At 39.1% G+C, this 23,712-nt stretch overlaps 1 protein-coding gene across 46 annotated transcripts in view; it reads right to left on the bottom strand.

Moving 5' to 3' along the window:
• SIPA1L1 (signal induced proliferation associated 1 like 1) overlaps positions 1-23,712 on the bottom strand; it is a 397,653-nt gene that overhangs the window by 77,004 nt on the left and 296,937 nt on the right. For all 46 annotated transcript variants that reach the window (XM_078335306.1, XM_078335307.1, XM_054240120.2 and 43 more), the window contains 3 exons: positions 13,877-14,051; positions 3,746-3,849; positions 466-623 (listed from right to left, as the gene is read on the bottom strand). In XM_078335306.1, the coding sequence (XP_078191432.1) occupies positions 466-623; positions 3,746-3,849; positions 13,877-14,051 (437 nt within the window). The remainder of the gene's footprint in view (positions 1-465; positions 624-3,745; positions 3,850-13,876; positions 14,052-23,712) is intronic.

Below are 23,712 nucleotides of genomic sequence, written 5' to 3'. Positions count from 1 at the left end.
AATAAAGTACAGAAGCACTTTTAAGCTTGTAGTCAGAGTGCTAATGTGAATCATGTAAGTTAGAGGCAATGATTTAGGCTTCTTTAATAACAATGCTTTTCAAAAAATTAACTTCTCTTCCCTATATATTATAATCGTTCTTCTCTGCCCTTGGCATGCCAAAAGAAAAATATAATTAGCAGCATGAGTAATTAGTTGGTTGGTGACCAGATGGTATGGATGAAGGACATCACCTAAGGAGGAGGTGTAAATGGAAACGGCAGGTGTCTAACCAACATGCCTGGGTAATGTCAATGCCACCAGATTACGTCATCATGTGAATTCAGCCATCCGCACACACAGTTTAAAGACAAAAAGAAATAGTAATAGATTTTCCATTGCCACTTTAGAATGCAGAGCTGGATAGAGCCTCTGTGTGATACCAGCCAACATCCATAGAGCCCCTGCTGTGACACCCATACACACCTATAACAGACACTGTCAGAGCAGGGATTGTGCACCCTGACGATGACGAAAACGTGCTGGAAGTGGGATCGGATGTTTTTTGGGCTGAACGGCTGTGCTCCAGGCTCTTGGAAAACGATTGTTACAATATCATTTCCAATGTGCCGCTTCCTTAGGAGCTACAAGAAAAAATAAGCAACCAACATAAATGACAATAATTTGCTCCCCCCGCCCCGTTTCCCTTATGTGGTTGTATTTAAAACATCCATTACTAATCAGTACTCATTAAGGTAGGTAATCTACAAAGTTACTGTCAGTATTTTAGCCTGCCTTATCATTACCTCAAAGGAAGAACATGGAAGTGAATATTCCAAAATTTGCATAAAAGATATAGCCATTCAAATAGATCTACCCAATATCTGACATACTATGCCAGGTTCCAATATCTCCAAATCCTCAGTTTCTTGAACAACATTTCCGTTCCATTTTCACATAAGGAGAAAATGTGCCATAGGGAAGATTTTTAGAGATGAGAATGGCTGAAATACATTACAATGTAATTTATGTTCTGGTTTAATTGGCTTCACTGAAAGAAAATATGGCTAAGGTGTTTTCTGATATATGTTTTTTGTCACAAGCAGGGCATGTAGAAAAGTATAATATTCCAGAATGTTGCAACAATTAAAAGCAGGTAAACCTCAAGTTTAAACAGCTTCTTTAATTGCAATGAAAGCTGTTTCACATTCAGTGGGTGACGGATGCGTGGCTTTCAAACCTAGGCATCCCAGATCATCCTAGATCAGTGCCTTTCAGCAGTTAATTCAATAGTGTAAAGAAAAACTGAACAAAATTTGTGTTTCTCATACTTATTATATGGAGGCTCTTAAAAAAGAAAAACAACTGTAACATTTATATAAACTATCCATTAGACATAATCTTCTTATAAAACCTGTATTTAAAAAAATTCTCTAGTGACATTAAGGCACACAAATTTCATACCAGTAAAATCGGTGATCTAGTATTGGCTGCCAGCTGGGAGAGACAACAGCCTTTAGATTACGATTGAGAATTGGGAGTTAGAATGTTCAGGAAATGTACTTTTAACCTTAGGAATTTGAAAGCATACCAAAAATTGTCTTCTAATGAAGCAGTTTATTTCTGAGTTCATTTCTAAATATGATATACAATCAGATGTTATGAAAATAAAGGCTGGTGTGTACTGACTGCTCTACAGAACATACCAATAATTACAGGTTATTAATCTACTCAAGATTGTGGACATATCAAAAACAAATACTATTTATCTACATGTTGTGCCATTCCTGCAATGTTGTTCTTTCTTCAAAATGTGGCTTGACATATAAAAATAAGGGTCTTAATAAAGGAACCAAATACAAACAAATCAATTTTTCCATACTTACTATATATAACGAAAAATAGTAGTTACATTAGAAATGCTTGCAAAAGAATTTTTAACAATACATTTTTCCTGTTTTTTTCCTCCCTCTACCCACCCCCACCAAGCATAAAGTAATCTATATAGAGAAAAATAAATATGTGGCTAGAGAGCAAAAATTTCTTAATATGTTACAGTACCAATTTATTTCTCATATGATTTAGGACTGTTAACATTTTTGCCTTGATTGGACTCCAAAATTAAGTAATTTAGATAGCTGCCATTTAAATGCCAACTTTCTCTGCCTGGTACTTCAACTCATTTAGTTACAAAAAAAAATCCAATCTTGTTACTAAACTTTCTACCCTTACAAATCTCATCTTTCTCTTCTAAGTGATCAGGCAGAATAAGCCTTCATATCCTCTTTAAGGATCATTTGTTAATGTTCTTAAATTTTTTATCTACTGACTGGTCAGAATAATAAGTTTAGTATGCCTTTCTTAGTACGTTTTTCTTTCAAAGAGAGCTAAAATTTGGAATTTGCATAAAACAAGTTATCAATAAAATACAGATCAGGAAGTTTATCTTAAAACAGGCTTACAATCCCAGCACTTTGGGAGGCTGAGGCGGGTGGATCACGAGGTCAAGAGATCGAGACCATCCTGGTCAACATGGTGAAACCCCGTCTCTACTAAAAATACAAAAATTAGCTGGGCATGGTGGCGCGTGCCTGTAATCCCAGCTACTTGGGAGGCTGAGGCAGGAGAATTGCTTGAACCCAGAAGGCGGAGGTTGCGGTGAGCCGAGATCGTGCCATTGCACTCCAGTCTGGGTAACAACAGCGAAACTCCATCTCAAAAAAACAAAAAACAAAAAATAGGGTTACTTCAGATTTATAGCCAATTGATTGCTTTGCTACCCATTTTTTATTATGCTGACAATCATGAAAGGCAAAACTCTGTTACCTAGATTTGTGATTTAATCAAACCTAAAGTGATAAAATGTTAGATTGGAACAGTGTTTGGTTAAATTCTGTGAAAGAGGATGGGATTCATCCTGCAGCTGTCCTGTGCTCTGTTAGCACAACAATTGACAAAAACAGAAATCCATATCCATTTGAAGGTCAGAAGTAAAACTGGACTGCTCAAGTTTGTAATAGCTTTTAAAAGAAGAGTTTGTTAGTTCTCTGATTCTTTTAAATTTCAGTTTGCTATTATTTATTTTGAAATATTTTTAAAAATCAACTACCACATATTCCCTAACACAATACTGCCAGTTCCCAGTTTGCCCCGTGACAATCTCTCACCTCTTAGTTTCCACATTTTACTACCTCACTTGCACTTTAGTAATTAGGCAATGAGCTTTTAGATCATTTTAAGAGAAGCTCTGTATATGATGTAAACATACACAATTATTACTATGTTCCTTGCTATCTTTCAGTCAACATGGTAAGGAAGAATATTATTCTGTTGACATTACTTTGACTTTTTTCCAAGTTAGTATTCTAAATCTCTTTTGAAATCTACAATGAAGCATCACAACTTTCCTGCTCTGTGCACTAGCCTCTTGAGATGAAACCTCACCCACTCATGGATGTTCTTTGCAACCCTGCAGAGTCATCTCATCACCAATGATTTCAACTTGTTCTCTTCAGATTTCATGAAAACCTCAATCCCCATGGGTGAAAAGCAAATGATTAATTCACAAAGGCATCCAGCTGGCTGTTAACCTAAAATTTGTGTCTCTTCATTTGTTTTCAGCTCATTTGCTGTTCCTTAGCACAAAGCTTCCTGCTGCTGTGACAGGTGCAACACTAAATTCTGGTTTAAGATTTTACAAGCTTGCCACTTAGGCTTCTAGACGAACTGAAACAAATGAAACACAGATAACAGGAGGATCTCTTACCTGTTGCTTGTTGTTGGGTGTGTATGGCAGCATGGTAGAAACATGGAACATAATTTCATAATCTTTGTATGTTGTGTACAGAGAATGGGTTCCAGTGGAGTCAGCTACAGTTAAAAAAAATATAATGATGAGATGACTATAACAGGAAAAATAATTCATTTAAGAGAAATACCTCAAAAAAAAAAAGAAAAGAAAAGAAAAGAAAATGATTTAGGATGAAAAGATTCTAGACAAGACGGATGTTCTTCCTATTTTTTGTACCTGATCCTCTTTGGCAGTCTAGTGAAGCCTATGGATCAGATCCCTTCTCAGAATACTATCTGTAAAAGTATAAAATAAAACATGCAAGAGTTCAAAAGAAATCAATTATACTGAAGTGCATAAGCATCAAATAATTTTAAACATAGTATGCACAAGATTTATGTAATAAGATTTAGCAGTTGGTCTAGTATCTACTATAATTCTGAAGACATGATGAACACAAGCACTCTTGAGATATCTGTAACAACAAATAATATGAAAATATCTGTGCTTTCTGTTGGCAATGAAATCACAGGTAAATGAATTACTGTGGTTTACTGCCTATGGCCATGATTAAAGGAAATGCTAAATTTCAACTTGGAGTCGGTGAAAATAAAGAAAAAATTATTTCCCATCCAAGTTCACAGACCCCTGAATTCTATTCACACACCAAGTTAAGAAACTCTTTTCTAATACTTCCAATTCAAGCAAGAGATCTGTTTCATTCTTAAAAAAAAAAAGGACAATAATTTAACAATACCATTAATACTGAAGAAAAAGGTGATATAACAATGTTTAACAATTTTTTTAAGACAAGTATGTTGTGCTCTCACTTTCCTTAAGAAAAAAAATCTCTACTGCCTTAATTTTAACAAAGTTTCAGAATCAACAGGCCCACAAATACCTGGAAGCTGCAGGAAAAAGTTACTAATTGCCCAACTGAAAGGGAATATCTGTTTAGACTTGAAGGACCTGGACTTGGGGGTTGCAAAAGGAATATAAGTACATTCATTACGGGTAAACTCATTTGACCCCCTTTTTTTGAGAACGGAGTCTTGCTCTGTCGCCTACGCTAGAGTACAGTAGTGTAATCTTGGCTCACTGCAACCTCTGCCTCCTGGATTCCCATCTAAGTTCACAGACCCCTAAATTCTGTCCACATATCAAGTTAAGAAACTCTTTTCTAATATTTCCAATTCAAGCAAGAGACCTGTTTTGTTCTTAAAAAAAAAAAAAAAAAAAAGATGATAATTTAACAAGACCATTAATACTGAAGAACAAAGGTGATGAGTCCCAGCCTCAGCCTCCTGAGTAGCTGGGACCGTAGGCGCACACCAGCATGCCTGGCTAATTTTTGTATTTTACTAAGAGACAGGGTTTCACCATGATGGCCAGGTTGGTCTCGATCTTCTGACCTTGTGATCCACCTGCCTTGGTCTCCCAAAGTGCTAAGATTACAGGCGTGAGCGTACCACACCCAGCCTCAACCCTATCTTTTGAAGACCAAAACACCTGACTGCATTTTAGAGAATGATGCTCTCAAAGTCTCTGGCATATACCAAGAGGCAACAGTAATTCTTAAAACTTACTATGCATAGTATCAGCTGGGGAGCTAGATTAAAAGGCAGATTCCCAGGGCCCACTCCCCAAAATACTCCTCAGTGGGCATGGGGCCTCATAGGGGAATCTATTGTTCATAGACACTCCCAGGTAGCTCTAATGCAGTAGCTCCACTGCCTTTAGGTATGGCCCTAAGAACAGACTACAATTGTGGTTGCCGACAGCTTTCTAAAGATATTCTAGAGCTCTGAGTTTCAAGCTTGGGCTCGTTGGAGAATCTTAATTTTGAAGCTGATATAAAATGCAAAGGCTTAAAAACAGTCAAAAATAGAACAAAGCAAAGACTACTTTTCAAAAATTGGAAAACTATGTGACAACATATAAATATCCAAGAAAAATACCTTTTAAGTATTAATGACCACCACTATAAAAAATCTGTATTACTACAACAAATGATTCAACTAAACTATTTAAGACAGGTCTTGAACATGAAGAACTTATCTGTTGTCAAGGACCCTTTCTATAAATATCCATAGACTAGATTAGTGCATTTTAAAACTTTACAGGGAATGTGTCACCGTTGATGTGTACTTATCCATGTGTTTTGACTCAATTATAAGTTAAATTAATGAGCCAGAAAAAAAAGACTGCCATTGGTATTCATTTATTACATTGTGCTTTATACTCCTGTCTAGCTCTAAAAGGATTACTGCCAGAGAGGAAAACTGCTGGGGAAGACAACACTGAAGACCATTTGTTTTTCTATTTCTAGCCCCTTCTCTCTGTCCTCTGCATGTTTCCTTTCACACAATGTATGCACCTGACCAGCCTTTTTCTAAGATCTTTTCGATTCGTAGAATTTGCTGATAATTTTCAACAGTTTGGAAACAGTTTCAAAAGTTTCAGCAATGAAACTAGGGCTAAAATAATGAAACTTTTCTTTTGAGAAGAAAGGAATTCCAAAATCCTGAAATTACTATGCACATCATAGAGGTGCTAAACTTTACCAGAAAGAATGCAAAAGGAATGTTTGTTATAAAGAAATAATTAACAGAGTAAACAGACAACCTAGACGATGGGAGAATATATTTGCAAACCATAAACCCAATAAAAGACTAATATCCAGAATATGTAAGAAACTTAAATCAAGAAGAATAAGAAAAAAAAACAAATAACCCCATTAAAAAGTGGGTAAAAAACACGAACAGACACTTCTCAAAACAAGACACACACAAAGCCAACGAACATAAAAAAATGCTCAACATCACTAATCACTGGAGAAATGTACGTTAAAACCACAATGAGATACCATCTCATACCAGACAGAATGGCTATCATTCAAAAGTCAAAAAATAACACATTAGCAAGGATTTGGAGAAAAGAAAATATACATACACTGTTGGTAGGAATGTAAATTAATACAGCCACTATGGACAACCGTATGGAGATTTCTCAAAGAACTAAAACTAGAACTACCATTTGACACAGCAGTTCCACTACTGGGTATCTACTCAAAAAAAATAATTTTATCAAACGGCACCTGCACTAATTTGTATTGCAGTACTGTTCACAATAGCAAAGGCATGGAATCAACCTAAGTGTCTTTCAATGGTAGACTGGATAAAGGAAACATGGTACATATACATCATGGAATAGTATGTAGCCATAAAAAAGAACATCATGTCGCTGGCAACAACATGGATGCAGCTGGAGGCCATTATCCTAAGTGAATTAATGCAGAAACAGAAAGTCAAATACTGCATGTTCTCACCTACAAACAATGGGTACATATGAACATAAACATGAAAATAACAGACACTGGGGAGTCCAAAAGTGGGGAGGAAGGTTGAGAGGAGGGGTTGAAAAACCCTACTCTACCCCAAAATCTCCACCTACTAGGTACTATGCTCACTATTTGCGTAATGGGTTCACTAGAAGCCCAAACCCCAGCATTACACAATACATGCATGTAACAAACCTGCACATGTCCCCTTGAATCTAACTTTATTTAAAAGAAGACCGTTTCCTATATTACTAAAGAATGAAGCACCCAATGTTCTTATTATAATATAATATTTTTAGTGAACATGAAACCCCGAAACTATGAAAGTTTAAGAGAATGACTGTCAGGAAAATGCAAAAAAAAAAAAAAGTTTTTTTTTTTTAATCTGGTTGAAGAGTGTATTGAGCAATCTCTAAAGGGACAATGTGCTTGTAGAAGAAGGATGAAAGAATGATGCTACTTTCTATCTGTATAGATCTTTAAAACTTAATAAGTAAGTTCAGGCATTATATAGGTCACCTTGACAGTCACATGATTTGCCTCCATATCACACTACCAGTGAGTCCACTAATATGGTAAGCACTCTACAGTTAAGTCATAGAAAGCAAAACTTCTCATATTCAAAGCAGATGATAATAAGGCACTGAATAATTGAGGAATGGTAAGAATATTATTCTCAGTCCCTTTGAAAGGGTGTAGATAAATCATAACATCCTACAGTAAGTATTTCTATTTGAAGACAGTATGAACAGGTTGGGAAGTTTGTGGAGCAGTTTCAGACACAACCAATGTCATGATCATCCTTGACTTCTCCTTTGCCTCAATTCTTTTGCTTTTAGGTAGTCTAAAGGTTGGGTGATAAAGGTGTATGTATGTGAATCTGCATCAGGAAAAAGTAACGAGACTTACATATAACTATTTCCTGGTAACTAAAGAATATATTTAAGAAAAGCTAAATGAAGAAAAAAGACCTATGCAACTTGGTATTTAGAAAGTTCCTTTTAAATATATGTGAACACAAAGAGAAAAGTAATCTCATTAACTAAATGCATATAAACTAATAAAATAATAGAATAAAGAAATCTTACTCAGCCAGGTGTGGTGGCTCATGCCTGTAATCTCAGCACTTTGGGAGGCAAAGGCGGGTGGATCACAAGGTCAGGAGTTCAAGACCAACCTGGCCGAGATGGTGAAACCCTGTCTCCATTAAAAATACAAAAATTAGCCGGGCATGGTGGCGGATGCCTGCAATCCCAGATACTCGGGAGGATCAGGCAGAGAATTATTTCACCCTGGGAGGTGAAGGTTGCAGTGAGCTGAGATCGCGCCACTGCACTGCGGCGTGGGTGACAAAGCGAGACTCTGTCTCATAAAAAAAGAAAGAAAAAGAAATCTTAGGCTCAGTTTTTAACTTCCTTGCCACTATAGAACACATCAGAGATAACACAAAATCACAGATGTGTTGTGGGTCTGATCCTTATCCATAGTTTGAAATATTGTAATAGTCAGCTGGCTGCTGGGCACCACTTATTCAAGACCCCTATGGAAAAGACAGATACAGACAGGTCTCACTCTACGTAACCTTGCCTCAGGATAGGGGCCAAATATTCACTTTGTGAAGAATGGCATGTATTCAGGAGAACGCACACTTTGGATCTTGTGGTACACTACTCCACTCACAAACTAGAATTCCACCTGCTCTGGCAGCTACCATATTTATTAATTTAAAAAAAATTAATCTGTAGTGATGATCAGGAGACACATTACTCTATTTCCATAAGGATAGGGTCAAAAAGTTTCTAGTACTTATTGCAGGCAAATTCATACTGAGCTAGTTTAAGGAATGTGTGATTGTGCATGGTTATGTGCCTGAGGATCAAGGTTTCTTAAAATTGCTAAAATATCGAGAGAAAAGAAAAGAGCTAGTGTGAGGCTGGTACTAAGGATTAGGCCACTAATATTTTCTACCTACTGTTCACATTGCAAGATACCTGCAAGTACCTGGACGCCTGACTTGGAAGTAAGATCTGAATTGGAATGCCAATAGTATCATTTGCAAGATTACCACAAGAAGTCACTTCACTTCTCTGCTTCTTGATATTCTCAGCTTGTGAGAATTAAGTAAAATAATGCATATGAAAGTGGCAGCCCATAAAAGATGCTCAATTAATGTGTTTAGCTGGAATTTAGAAACTTGTGCAGTTAAGGTAAAAAGCGCAGTTTCCTTAAAAAGAATCCTTGTCTTCATTTGTCAGTCTCTAGAAGTCCAAACAGCACTCTGCAAGTGCAAAGCATTAAGCAATGCTAGCTGTCCCTTTCCCTATCAAAGTTTATATTCTGAATAATAAAGGATTTATTTTCTTTATGAAAAGTCTTATATCTCTTCTAAGACCCTGAACCTCAACTGCATTTTATAACACAACTAAAAAATGGAGGAGGCAACAAGCATTCACTACATTGCAGCAAATTATTGAAGGCAGGGCTTTGAAGGAAAGCTTTACAAAGGGCTTCTAACTCTCCTGTTTACTAACTTGCCAAATGAGCCTCAGTCAGGAAATAGTTTCCCATAATAATCTATGTGGCCATGCTTGGTGGCTCACACCTGTAATTCCAGCACTTTGGGAGGCTGAGGTGGATGGATCACTTGAGGTAAGGAGTTCGAGACCAACCTGGCCAACATGGTGAAGCCCCATCTCTACTAAAAATACAAAAATTAGCTGGGTGTAGTGGTGGGGGCCTGTTATCCCAGCTACCTGGGAGGCTGAGAGAGAAGAATCACTTGAACCCAGGAGGTGGTGGTTGCAGTGAGCTGAAATTGTGCCACTGCACTCCAGCCTGGACAACAAAGAGCAAACCTCTGTCACAAAAAACAAAAAATCCATGTATACAGCTAAAAATGAGGATGGTCTCCAGCTTTCAAATAACCCACTGCTTGTTGGGAAGTTTATTGTTTTATTTGTTGTAGTGTGAGGGAATGGTAACAACCTAGGTTATATCATCCAAACAAGGAAACCAAAAAGAAGGAAAAATCCCCTACTAAAAATTTCTTCATTGCAGAATTGTTCCAGTCTGTGACATATTTATTTGCAGCTTGCTTGACACAAATCCTTATTTCTGAAATGTGGAGACGATCTTTGTACAGATAACTGGGAAAAAGAAGAAATAGTTCAACAGTTCATTACTCCCTTTCCGGAGCCCCTCCTCCTTTATGAAAGTACTAAGATATCAATATGATCATAATGTATGACAAGTAGAGCTATCATATGAGCTGGTTTGGGTACTGTTAGCCCAAGGGCTTAAGAGGGAGGAAGACATAGGCTAAAGGCCGGTCTTGGGGCTTTGCTGTGCTTCATTCCAGATTTATGCTTTCTCTGAACACTTCATTACCCACACTATTGGGATCTGTACTACTTCCCTAATGCTTACCAGCTATCTAATCATGGGCATGTTACTTAATCTAAAGAAACCAATTCTGTAAAGTGGGAATAAATGGTATCTCAGCAGGAATTAAATGAGATGGCATATATATCAAAAGTATCTGGGAATTCTGCTTCTAGCCATAACAAAGTGCTTGATACAGCATGCACCATGCCATTGTGAATAACTAGAAAAATTGATATAATACCTGAAACAACTGTTTGCAGACAATGGACAACAGGCAGCATTGGATAGTGATACTTGAGAAAAAAGAATAAAGAAGATGAGCCCTATGATCCCTAAGCTTTCTACCTCGAGACACTTCTGGGACAGTGACACAGAGCAGAGCACTGAAGGGGAAAGCCAAGACAGACTAGAGTTCAGGAAGTCTGAGGTGGCTGATATCTGCAAGGCAGAATACCAAAGAGAAAGAATCTCAGATGAAAGATTCAGAAATCTATATAAGGGTCCCTTTGAGCCTTGAGTTGGACAGTAAGCTGCACATGCATAAATTCCAAAAGCCTAGCAAAGACAAAATTTTAAGGAAAGAACAACTACCATGGAATTATGAGCCAAATCATTCTACAGCTCATACTGGGTTGGGAGACATTAGAGTTCTGAGCAGTCAGAGGAGAGACAATTGAATATGCAAGTACTGAAGTGCAACATAAGTCATGTCTTAGTAGTACAGCTAAGTTAGCCAGACTGAAAGCTACACTAGGTATGCTCTAACAAAGCTTAAAAAGTAAGACTCATAAAAATCACGCTCTTCTGCAACTTCACTGCCTGCCAAAACAAAACCCAACACTTAAAGAAGATAACAAAATTAAGACACTTGACAATGAAACATTGACAATATCCAGGATGTTCTCAAAAACAACCAGACAAGTGAGGAAGTAAAAGTAACCCAAAGCAGGAGGAAATCCATTCAAAAAAGGAAACCGAAAATGAGAGAAATGATGAAATTAGCAGATGAACATTTTGAAACAACTATTATAAATATGTTTAGGGATTTGAAGGACAGCATGAACCTAGTAAGCTGAGAACAGAAGACATTTAAAAAGATTATCAAATGCACCTTTCGGCCCTGAAACAGAAATCCCCAGATGGGATTAACAATGAATTAAGACACCATGGAAGAAAAGAAAAACATAAGGAGCTTGAAGATATATCAACAGAAATTATCCAAATTGAAGCACAAAAGAAAAAAAAAAGTGGGGGGGGGCACGGGAAAGAACCAGGGACTCATTAACCTGAGGTACACTACTGAGTGATACAACATATGTGTAATTGGAGTCTCAGAGAGAGAAGGGAGGTAAGCCAGAAAAAATAAAGAAAAAACAGCAAAAAGTATTTAAATTTGAAAAATACAACAAATCCACAGATTCAAGTGACATCTACAGTGGGAATGATCCTTGAACATTTGTTCTGAAAAGCATTTTTTTAGAAAAAGAATTATATTCAAAGTTTCTTGACACAAAATAAAGTTAGATTAAGTGTGGTGAGATTACATCACAGCACATGGAACGAAGTCTTATCTCTAGTAGTGTCATGCCCAAGAGGTGGCGACTCAGGTGTACAGAGGCTGGTTGTTGCCTATTTTGGTGGTCTGTTATTTAATGCAGGTTTAAAAGGCATGGTGAATGGACTCCTCTAATTTTTGCCCCTATTAATAAACTTGGGGTAAAAGAGATGATTTTGCAGACTGTCTTCTTAGGGGCTTCAGAGTTGGAATACTTTCCTACTTTTTGTTCATTTTAGGAAATATGACATTTTAAAAGGACAGAAAAGGATACTTTTCTGTGACTCCTTCTCAGGAAATATGACCTGAAAGGTCAGACATGCCTCATAAATTTGAACTACTTAAAGGACAGTAGTTCAGTGAAAGACAATCTTTCCCTGTTGAATGTATTACATAACTCTAAAACTACAGTAAGAGACTGTTTGCTAAAACAGGGTCATCCCCCTCTAGCCTTTGCAGTTGTCGGGATAATTGGGCAAACTGTGCACAAAGTGCTTATTTTGTGTATTTCACTGCCTTACTACATGCCACATTGCTTAACGATACCCCAGCTATACATTTCTCACATCACCCTTCATCACAGATAACTCACAATCTTATCAACTCCCAATCTGACCATTCATTTCTAGTATCACTGGGCTTATTACACATTCTCTTCCCAGATCCCTTCAATAATTCTTTGTGGTAGTGATAATTTATACAGCACAACAAATGGGGGCCACAGGAATGAACTGTACATGGTGAATATCAGAATACCTGGATTAAAAAGAGTTTGAGGGGATACTGAAATTTAACATCTTTATGCAGTTGCAAGCAGAGTATAGAACGTTAAAATAATATTTAAGTGGCTAGGCTATTTATGGGTTTTAATAGTCTCTCTTGCATGTCGTTTCCAAGTTGGCAACAGCAAAACCATGGCAACAGGAAATTCTTCCCTGCAGTGGAGTTTATGAATGCTTTTCTGTTTTCATAACTCAACTCCTTATTTAATTTCCTGTACAGAAAATCAGAGAGATAACTATAGACTGCAATACAGATGTGCTAATCCAAAGACCCTCTCAAAGAAAAACAGATCACAGGTGTCTATGGATGAATTTAAAGATAAAATTTAAAACTGCCTTCACACAGACACATAGCAAAAGTCAACACACTCTTTGGTTAGTCCCAGCTAACCAAAATAGATATTTGAGAATGTTAACTATTTTATTGACAACTTGGGGACTCGGTGTAGACAACCTTTTAGGTTCACGCATCATAAACAGACTGTTTCATTATCATGCTTTTAATCAACACATTTTATGAGGTAAACTAAAAGTGAAGCTAAAAAGCCTATTTTCTCAGAGATTAAGTTAGACTGTGAATAATAATAATAGAAACAAACAAAAACCCTAGATATGCAAAGAATATGAAAAAAACAAAAACAAAGGCTGACTACATAGATGAACATGAAGACTATGAAATGAATTCATGGAAGTCAAAAATTCTAGGCTTACACTTAGATGGTTGTAAGTTTCTGGAGTTTTTAATCACCCTAACATTTGGCTAAATGCAATGAAATGTATGCAGTGCTATCCGGGAGCAATTCTACGTGATCTATGCCACTGCCCGACTCCATCCACACACCTCTGACAACATTATTATTTTTTTTAACAGTCTAATTCTAGCTTCAACTGTTCTGGTGCTACGTCCTTCCTCACTGGCTTTCTCTCCCCCATCACCAGCAGTTTTCTGCAATAAATGGCAATGTTGTTTTACAGATAATTTAGCAGATGTACAACAGCACAGCAGGAGGAAAATAAGCTAGTAGGAGGGTGTAAGTATTTCTTACTTTTGGTATCAAGCTGTGCGCGATACTTCTCAAATCCTTTGAGCCGAACTCGCTCTCCCAATAGTTGAAGGAATTCTTCAAAGGCTGGGCCAGCTGACTCATTGTTGTACATCTCTTCTTCAGTGCTCTGTCCAGCTTTGCAGTACATGATGCCTACTTTCTGCTGGTAGTTCAGCTGTGAAGGCAGGTAATACAATGCATATAAATACAGGCAGATCGACTTTGTTCCACTTCAATGCTGAAAGGTCCTATAAGGCATATGCCCAGAAAAGTTAACATCTTTCTTCTCTTGAAGTCCTTCTGTGTTTTGTGTCTTTGATCCAAAAAAATAAAGTGGAGCAAGTATCTATAAACTTCACGAATTAAGAAAAGGCCAGAAAAATAAATGAAAATTTCCTGTATATAAAGCTCATGCATCATTAGACCAAATCTGCTGATACTATTGGAAATTTCTGTTAATCAATTACAAAGAACAAAAAAAGGTTATTAAAAAAAAAATCCTGATTACTAAAGGCAATTCTTTTTTTATGGTGTCCCCCCTTTTAAAAGGGAGGCCTTTATAAATTTAAAAGCAGAGGTCTACTTTATAAAACATACTTTAAGTAAACTGTTTTGCACTAAAAGGTTCACTAATTTTTCTTTTTGTAAAATTAGAAAAGACCTATCTCCCAATATTGTTTTCCCAATATGCTAAATTATAAATCTTGCTTATATCTTTGTTACAGCACTACTATCATCAATATTACACTTAGAGAAACTTCTCTTTCAAATAAGATGAGTGTCTGCAGAGAAACTTTTAAAGAAGCTTCATAATGGCAAATCAACTCATGGTGAACATTTCTTCCTCACATGCAGTTAAAATAAAGGATTAAGAGATTAACATGTAACATTTATCAAAACATTTATTCATCATTGAAAAGTCATTTTGCAAACAAATTTCAAGGTGGTACTACTGATCATTTAACAAGCAATGAGTTTTCAACATAAAAATGTATACTTTGGGCTGGGCACAGTGGCTCACTCCTATAATCCCAGCACTTTGGGAGGCTGAGGGGGGCAGATCACTTGAACCCAAGAATTCAAGACCAGTCTGGGCAACAAGGCAAAACCCTGTCTCTACAAAAAATACAAAAATTAGCCAGGTGTGGTGGTGCACACTTGTAGGCCCAGCTACTTGGGAGGCTGAGGTGGGAGGATCATTTGAGCCCAGGAGTTCAATGCTGCAGTGAGCCATGATTGTGCCACACACTCCAGCCTGGGCAACAGAGCAAAAAGAAAGAAAGAAGAAAGAAAGAAAGAGACAGACAGAGAGAGAGAGAGAAGAAGAAGAGGGGGAGGAGGAGGAGGAGGAGGAGGAGGAGGAGGAGGAAGAGGGGAGGGGAGGGGAGGGGAGGGGAGGGGAGGGGAGGGGAGGGGAGGGGAGGGGGGGAGGGGAGGGGAGGGGAGGGGAGGGGAGGGGAGGGGAGGAGAGGAGAGGAGAGGAGAGGAGAGGAGAGGAGAGGAGAAAAGAAAACGTAAACTTTGAATTCTCCAATGGCATTAGGACAATTCTTACCACTTAATCCTATTACCAGAGTGGCACTGCAACCACGACATCAGTAAGGCTTTGTCTAATAAAAGGAAGGGAAGAGGTGAAATTTAATATCTAACATTTACTGAATACCTACTGCGTGCCAAATACTATGTGCAGTGTTTAGCCTACACAAAATTCTTACCCTCATAATGGCCCACAAGGCAAATACTACACCTGTTTGACAGATGAGCAAAGACACTGGAAAATAAAGAGAGAGTAACTAGTCCAGTAGGGAGAGACACAAGATTACAAACTGTGTCAGTTCCAGTGACTCAGCTCCATTAAATATCACCAGGATTCAACCAGGTTTGTCTTGCTCTATTTCTACCATTGTAACATATGTCTACAACTTCTTATTTGCAATTCTGAAGTTGAAAGGTAGAAACCAAATTTAAGCAAACACATTTGGCAGCTAAACTTGATATGGGGCTGACATGAGTACTTTTAATTTATTCATATTTGTGTGACTATTCACACTCTCCCTGCATAACTGATTGTGGGGTGCTGCCCCAGATCTCACTGGGAATATTGATGGGTTATGCATTTTATTACCCTCTAAAATGTGAAAATTCCTGAATCCTGAAACACAGCTAGCCCTGCCATTTTTTATTAAAGGTCTATGAACTTGAACTACCATTTTCAACTTTCCAAACCAAATGGTTCAGATAATGGTAACAGAAAATGCCACTGAGGGAAAAAAAACGCAAAAAACCTTTGCTTGCTTTGTCCCCGCACCCCCCACCCCGCCCCGCGTTTAGCTAACAAGAAAGCTCAGCAGCCTTCGCACTGTGCATAGACGAGAGAGCTCCTGGAGTTCCACAATCCTATCGGCCTATTTTACCTGCACTGGTTCGAGGAAGGTAAGGTTCCAAGTCGGAAACTTGCAAATAACTGGATATACTGATATTGGAATATTTTAAAAATAGTATAAAACCGGACCTATTGCTACACCAATTATTAACAGAAACACATTTGGGACTTAGTTCATTTTTGTATAGCACACATAAGAAAAAAAAGTCAGGGTAAAACTTCTGCCCACTACTGACATTTAACCCCTTTCTCAGCTGGCCTGCTTCCAATGGTGAATGTGCTAATGTTTAGCGGGGAATGCTCCCACAGATAAAGGTTTCATCTTGGCTTTAGAATTGAGCTAAGTATCCTATTAGATCTCAACAAATAAAAAGAGAGAGAGAGTCTGGATGTCTGTTACAAAAGAAGTCATTAATACAGCCAGATCCCAGGGCTGAACATTACCTGCCTCTCCCTCCAGGCAGAACAAAGAGATCAAGCAATCTGTAGAGAGGAAGGGGCTTTAAGTTACATGTTGTCTGGCTATGCCTCCCTGGACAGAGTTCGCTTGCAACAATGTAAAACAAAAGTCACCCTGGCTAATGGAAAGCATTACAGTCACACTGAATTTGTAGGTGCCTATTTAAAACTTCTAACATAGAGGCCTAAGATTTCATTGTGCAACACTCAAAAGGATTCATTTAAAAAAAAAAAAAAAAAAAGTTTCCTGCAGAAAGAAGATAAGAACTTCCCCCAAAGTAGTGGACAAGCAGAATTCAAGGACATGATAATGTGAATCTTCTGATTGAATTCTCATACCCTAGTGAGCTCCACCTGCAGACAGAACAAACTGGTTTCCCCAGTAATAAAAGGAATGATCCTTTAAGAGGATTAGGAAATTCCTTTGAAAGTCCAATTTCCTCTGGTTTGAAACTACCAAATGTCACTTGCAGTATCCTCAGAGGTGACAATATGACTGCATCTTGATTTCTACTCCAATTAGATAAAAGGTAGGTGGCATTCTCTGAACTCAGAATCCTTAGTTAGCAGCCCTGCTCCCAGACAGAATGACATGTTGACATGAAGTTAAATAAATGTAATCAGGAACATTCTAAAAGAGGCAAATGTACATGGAGGTAAAGCCATGATGTGGGGATTTTAGATTGTTTTGTGGTTATATAAAACAGAATCTATTGTTTGAGAAACACAAAAACATACCTATATGGACTTATATATCTGAATATACAATACTTTAAGGTAATGATCAAAATAGAGTTACAATGACACCAGAAGCCCTACTGGAACAGGCTAGGTTTATCCACAGTTTAGCATTCTGCTTTGGATAACCTCTGGGTCATTTAGGAATGCTGCTGTAATTCATGTCTGCAGATCAGCTGTTCATATGGAGCACTGAGCTGTTCATATTGGGCACTCAATAGATGTTTGTGCCTATTGTGATGGTGGTCAGTCCAACAGGACAAAGGCTATATTTGAGATGAAGGTCTTGAATCTCAACGAAGTAATGGGGTCTTTCAACACCTACTAAAAGTAATGTGAGCTTCTATAGCTGGGAACCAACAGTAGATCTATTTGCTCTTCCTCTCTAGAGTTAAGACACAAACACTGCAATCTGACTTAAACAGGCATAACTTTCTGGAAACATGGACAATAGTCACAGCCCTGCACCAGAAGAAAGAGATGTGAATAACCAATTCTCAGAGCCCTCTTAGGAAGTTTTGCATTTTACCCCATCTTCCCTGGTTATCATGGCCAGAGGAAGGCCACCGGGATAGCACAAACCACGAGAACAACCCAATTCTAACATTCTTATGAAACCTCTACTATTGTCTAATTAAATTTAGAAATTTAAGATAGTCACTATGAGTTATTTCATTGTGCAACAGTTCTTGAAGTGTGGACCGTGAACTTTTGAGCATCTCTGAGAACCTTCTTGTGGGGAGTGATGAATCATGACATCAAAACTTTCTTCATGGAGTGAGGACTCAAGATGGCGCTGTGAGAACAACCCAGGATTGGAGCTCTTCTCGTTGAATCTGCAAACGGTGAGTCAAAGCGGCATTTCCAGACTGATCTTTGTTGCCCACAGAACGGGGAAACTCCCAAGTATAAAAAAGACATGGGACGCCAGGCAGTAGGTCTGCCTGGCGAAGCCGGCAGCCGGGGCGGCGGCGGCCGGCCCTACCCAGCAATCCCCACAGGGCGCGCTTGTCCGGGTGCCCTGTTGAACCGGCAACCTGAGACTTGAGAGGGCTGGACTTGAGACTGAACGAGACTTGGACAATAGGCCAGCCCAGGGGATTGCAGGGATTGGGATACCCAGTGGGACGAACAAAACCGCGATTTCAAACTATCCCGAGCAGACGGTCCGAGACGCTCTGTGGGGGAGGGGCGTCCACCACTACCGAGGCAACCCGCCCCAACTGAGATACACGCCCACTGCTGACGCAGCCAGCCGTTGCCGAGGCAACCCGCCCCAACTGAGATACACGCCCACTGCTGACGCAGCCAGCCGTTGCCGGCAACCCGTCCCTACTGAGATACACGCCCACTGCTGACGCAGCCTGCCGTTGCTGAGGCAACACGCTACAACGAAGAGACTCCGCCGCAGGGCGTGGCGGAGACCACAGCAGAGCCGGCAGGAACAGCGCGAATCACACAACAGCAGGGCGGAGCCTCGGCAGCCAAACAGTGGCTAGTCTGCCTTCTAGCTGGGCAGGACACCTGATCGGACATCCAAAAATAAAGCCCAAACCCCTCAACACAGAGCATTTGAGAAAAAAAAAAAAAAAGGGTTTTTTAATGAGCTCTGTTGCAGCAGAATCAAACATAGCAGCCTAACAGCCCTGAATGAACAACAGAGTGCACAGCTCAGCAATTAAACCCCTATAAAGTACAAACTGTCTCCTCAAGCAGCTCCCTGACCCCTCTATATCCAAAAGACTGACATTAGGCAGGCATCATCCTGGGATAAAGAGAGCAGAAAAAGAAACTGGTAGCATCCCTCACTGTGCCACAGCTACTAGAGGTGCACCCCAGACAAGCAGGGTCTGGAGCGGACCTCAGCAGTCGTACAGCGAAGGGGCTAGACTGGTAGAAGGAAAACCAAGCAACAGAAATACTTCATCATCAACATTCTGGGTGTCCACTCAGAGACCCAAACGAAAAGTCAGCAACTACGCAGACGACCAGCGGACAAATCCACAAAGATGGGAAGAAACCAGCGCAAAAAGGAGGAAAACACCCAAAACCAGAACACCTCGCCTCCTAGAAAGGACCAAAACTCCTCACCAGCAAGGGAGCAAAGCTGGACGGAGAATGACTGTGATGAAATGACGGAATTAGACTTCAGAAGATGGATAATGAGAAACTTTTGTGAGCTAAAAGATCATGTATTAAATCAATGCAAAGAAACTAAGAACCTTGAAAAAAGATTTGAAAAAAGATTCGAGGAAATGATAACAAGAATGGATACCTTAGAGAGGAATATGAATGAATTAAAGGAGCTGAAAAACACAATACGAGAACTTCGCGAAGCAAACACAAGTTTCAATAGCCGAATGGACCAAGCAGAAGAAAGAATATCTGAAGTCGAAGACCAACTCAATGAAATAAAACGAGAAACCAAGATCAGAGAAAAAAGTGCAAAAAGGAATGAACAAAGTCTCCAAGAAATGTGGGACTATGTGAAAAGACCTAACCTACGTTTGATAGGTGTACCAGAAGGGGACGAAGAGAATGAATCCAAGCTGGAAAATACTCTTCAGGACATCATCCAGGAAAATTTCCCCCACCTAGCAAGACAAGCCAACACTCAATTGCAGGAAATACAGAGAACACCACAAAGATATTCCGCAAGAAGAGCAACCCCAAGGCACATAATCGTCAGATTCAACAGGGTTGAAATAAAGGAGAGAATACTAAGGGCAGCCAGAGAGAAAGGTCGGGTCACCCACAAAGGGAAGCCCATCAGACTCACAGCAGATCTCTCGGCAGAAACACTACAAGCCAGAAGAGAGTGGGGGCCAATATTCAACATTCTTAAAGAAAAGAACTTTCAACCCAGAATTTCATATCCAGCCAAACTGAGCTTCAGAAGTGAAGGAAGAATAAAATCCTTTGCGAACAAGCAAGTACTCAGAGACTTTGTCACCACCAGGCCTGCTTTACAAGAGCTCCTAAAAGACGCACTACACATAGAAAGGATCAATCAGTACCAGCCATTCCAAAATCACACTGAATGCTAAAGAGCTTCACCATAATGAAGAATCTACAACAACTAACAGGCAAAACAGCCACTTAGCATCAAAATGGCAGTATCAAATTCACACATAACAATATTAACCCTAAATGTAAATGGACTAAATGCACCAATCAAAAGACACAGACTGGCAAATTGGATAAAAATCCAAAACCCATCAGTGTGCTGTATCCAGGAAACCCATCTCACATGCAAGGATACACAAAGGCTCAAAATAAAGGGATGGAGGAAGATTTACCAAGCTAATGGAAAGCAAAAAAAAGCAGGAGTTGCAATTCTCATCTCTGATAAAATAGACTTTAAAGCAACAAAGATCAAAAGAGACAAAGAAGGCCATTACATAATGGTAAAAGGATCGATACAACAAGAAGAGCTAACGATCCTAAACATATATGGACCCAACACAGGAGCACCCAGATACATAAGGCAAGTTCTTAATGACTTACAAAAGGACTTAGACTCCCACACAATAATAGTGGGAGACTTTAACACTCCACTGTCAATACTAGACAGATCAACCAGACAGAAAATCAACAAGGATATCCAGGGCTTGAACTCAGACCTGGAGCAAGCAAACCTGGTGGACATTTACAGAACTCTCCACCCCAAATCCACAGAATACACATTCTTCTCAGCACCACATCACACCTACTCTAAAATTGACCACATAATTGGAAGTAAAGCACTGCTCAACAAATGCAAAACAACTGAAATCATAACAAACAGCCTCTCAGACCATAGTGCAATCAAGTTAGAACTCAGAATTCAGAAACCGACCCAGAACCGCACAGCTTCATGGAAACTGAACAACTGGCTCTTGAATGTTGACTGGGTAAACAACGAAATGAAGGCAGAAATAAAGAAGTTCTTCAAAACCAATGAGAACGAAGACACAACGTGCCAGAACCTCTGGGACACATTTAAAGCAGTCTCTAGAGGAAAGTATATAGCAATAAGTGCCCATATGAGGAGAATGGAGAGATCCAAAATTGACACCCTATCGTCAAAATTGAAAGAGCTAGAGGAGCAAGATCAAAAAAACTCAAAACCCAGCAGAAGACAAGAAATTACTAAGATCAGAGCTGAGCTGAAGGAGATTGAGACACGAAAAACCCTTCAAAAAATCAATAAATCCAAGAGCTGGTTTTTTGAAAAGATCAACAAAATAGACAGACCACTAGCCAGATTGATTAAAAAAAAGAGAGAGAACAACCAAATAGATGCAATAAAAAATGATAAAGGGGAAATCACCACAGATTCCACAGAAATTCAAACCATCATCAGAGAATATTACAAACAACTATATGCGCATAAACTAGTAAACCTGGAAGAAATGGATAAATTCCTGGACTCCTGTGTCCTCCCAAGCCTAAACCAGGAGGAAGCTGAAACTATGAATAGACCAATAACAAGGTCTGAAGTCGAGGCAGCAATTAAGAGCCTACCTCACAAAAAAAGCCCAGGTCCAGACGGGTTCACAGCCGAATTCTACCAGACACACAAGGAGGAGCTGGTACCATTCCTTCTAAAACTATTTCAAACAATCCAAAAAGAGGGAATCCTTCCCAAATCATTTTATGAGACCAATATCATCCTGATACCAAAACCCGGCAGAGACCCAACAAGAAAAGAAAACTTCAGGCCAATATCCATGATGAACATAGATGCAAAAATCTTCAATAAAATATTGGCAAGCCGATTGCAACAGCAAATCAAAAAACTTATTCATCATGATCAAGTAGGATTCATCCCGGGGATGCAAGGCTGGTTCAACATACGCAAGTCTATCAACGTAATTCACCACATAAACAGAACCAAAACCAAAAACCACATGATTATCTCAATTGACGCAGAGAAGGCATTTGACAAAATTCAACAGCCCTTTATGCTAAAAACCCTCAATAAACTCGGTATCGATGGAACGTATCTCAAAGTAATAAAAGCTATTTATGACAAACCAATAGCCAATATCATACTGAATGGGCAAAAACTGGAAGCATTCCCTTTGAAATCTGGCACTAGACAAGGATGCCCTCTCTCACCACTCCTATTCAATATAGTACTGGAAGTTCTAGCCAGAGCAATCAGGCAAGAAAAAGAAATAAAGGGTATTCAAATAGGAAAGGTGGAAGCCAAATTGTCTCTATTTGCAGACGACATGATAGTATACCTAGAAGACCCCATCGCCTCAGCCCAAAAACTCCTGAAACTGATAAACAACTTCAGCAAAGTCTCAGGATATAAAATCAATGTGCAAAAATCACAAGCATTCGTCTACACCAATAACAGACTTAAAGAAAGCCAAATCAAGAGCGAACTGCCATTCGCAATTGCTACAAAAAGAATAAAATACCTTGGAATACAACTCACAAGGAACGTAACGGACCTCTTCAAGGAGAACTACAAACCACTGCTCAACGAAATCAGAGAGGACACAAACAGATGGAGAAACATTCCATGTTCATGGTTAGGAAGAATTAATATCGTGAAAATGGCTATACTGCCCAAAGTAATTTACAGAATCAACGCTATCCCCATCAAGCTACCATTGACTTTCTTCACAGAACTGGAAAAAACCACCATGAACTTCATATGGAATCAAAAGAGAGCCCGCATAGCCAAGTCAATTCTAAGCAAAAAGAACACAGCAGGGGGCATCACACTACCGGATTTCAAACTATACTACAAGGCTACAGTAATCAAAACAGCATGGTACTGGTACCAAAACAGAGATATAGACCAATGGAACAAAACAGAGGCACCGGAGGCAACACAACATACATACAACTATACAATCTTTGATAAACCTGACAAAAACAAGCAATGGGGCAAGGATTCCATGTTTAACAAATGGTGTTGGGAAAACTGGCTAGCCATGTGCAGAAAGCAGAAACTGGACCCCTTCCTGACACCTTACACTAAAATTAACTCCAGATGGATTAAAGACTTAAACATAAGACCTGGCACCATAAAAACCCGAGAAGGAAATCTAGGCAAAACTATCCAGGACATAGGAGTAGGCAAGGACTTCATGAACAAAACACCAAAAGCATTGGCAACAAAAGCCAAAATAGACAAATGGGACCTAATGAAACTCCACAGCTTCTGCACGGCAAAAGAAACAGTCACTAGAGTGGATCGGCAACCAACAGAATGGGAAAAAATTTTCGCAGTCTACCCATCTGACAAAGGGCT

The sequence above is a fragment of the Callithrix jacchus genome, chromosome 8, assembly GCF_049354715.1.
Source record: "Callithrix jacchus isolate 240 chromosome 8, calJac240_pri, whole genome shotgun sequence".
Taxonomy (NCBI): Eukaryota; Metazoa; Chordata; class Mammalia; order Primates; family Cebidae; genus Callithrix; species Callithrix jacchus.
This window is presented reverse-complemented; position numbering and strand designations above follow the sequence as displayed.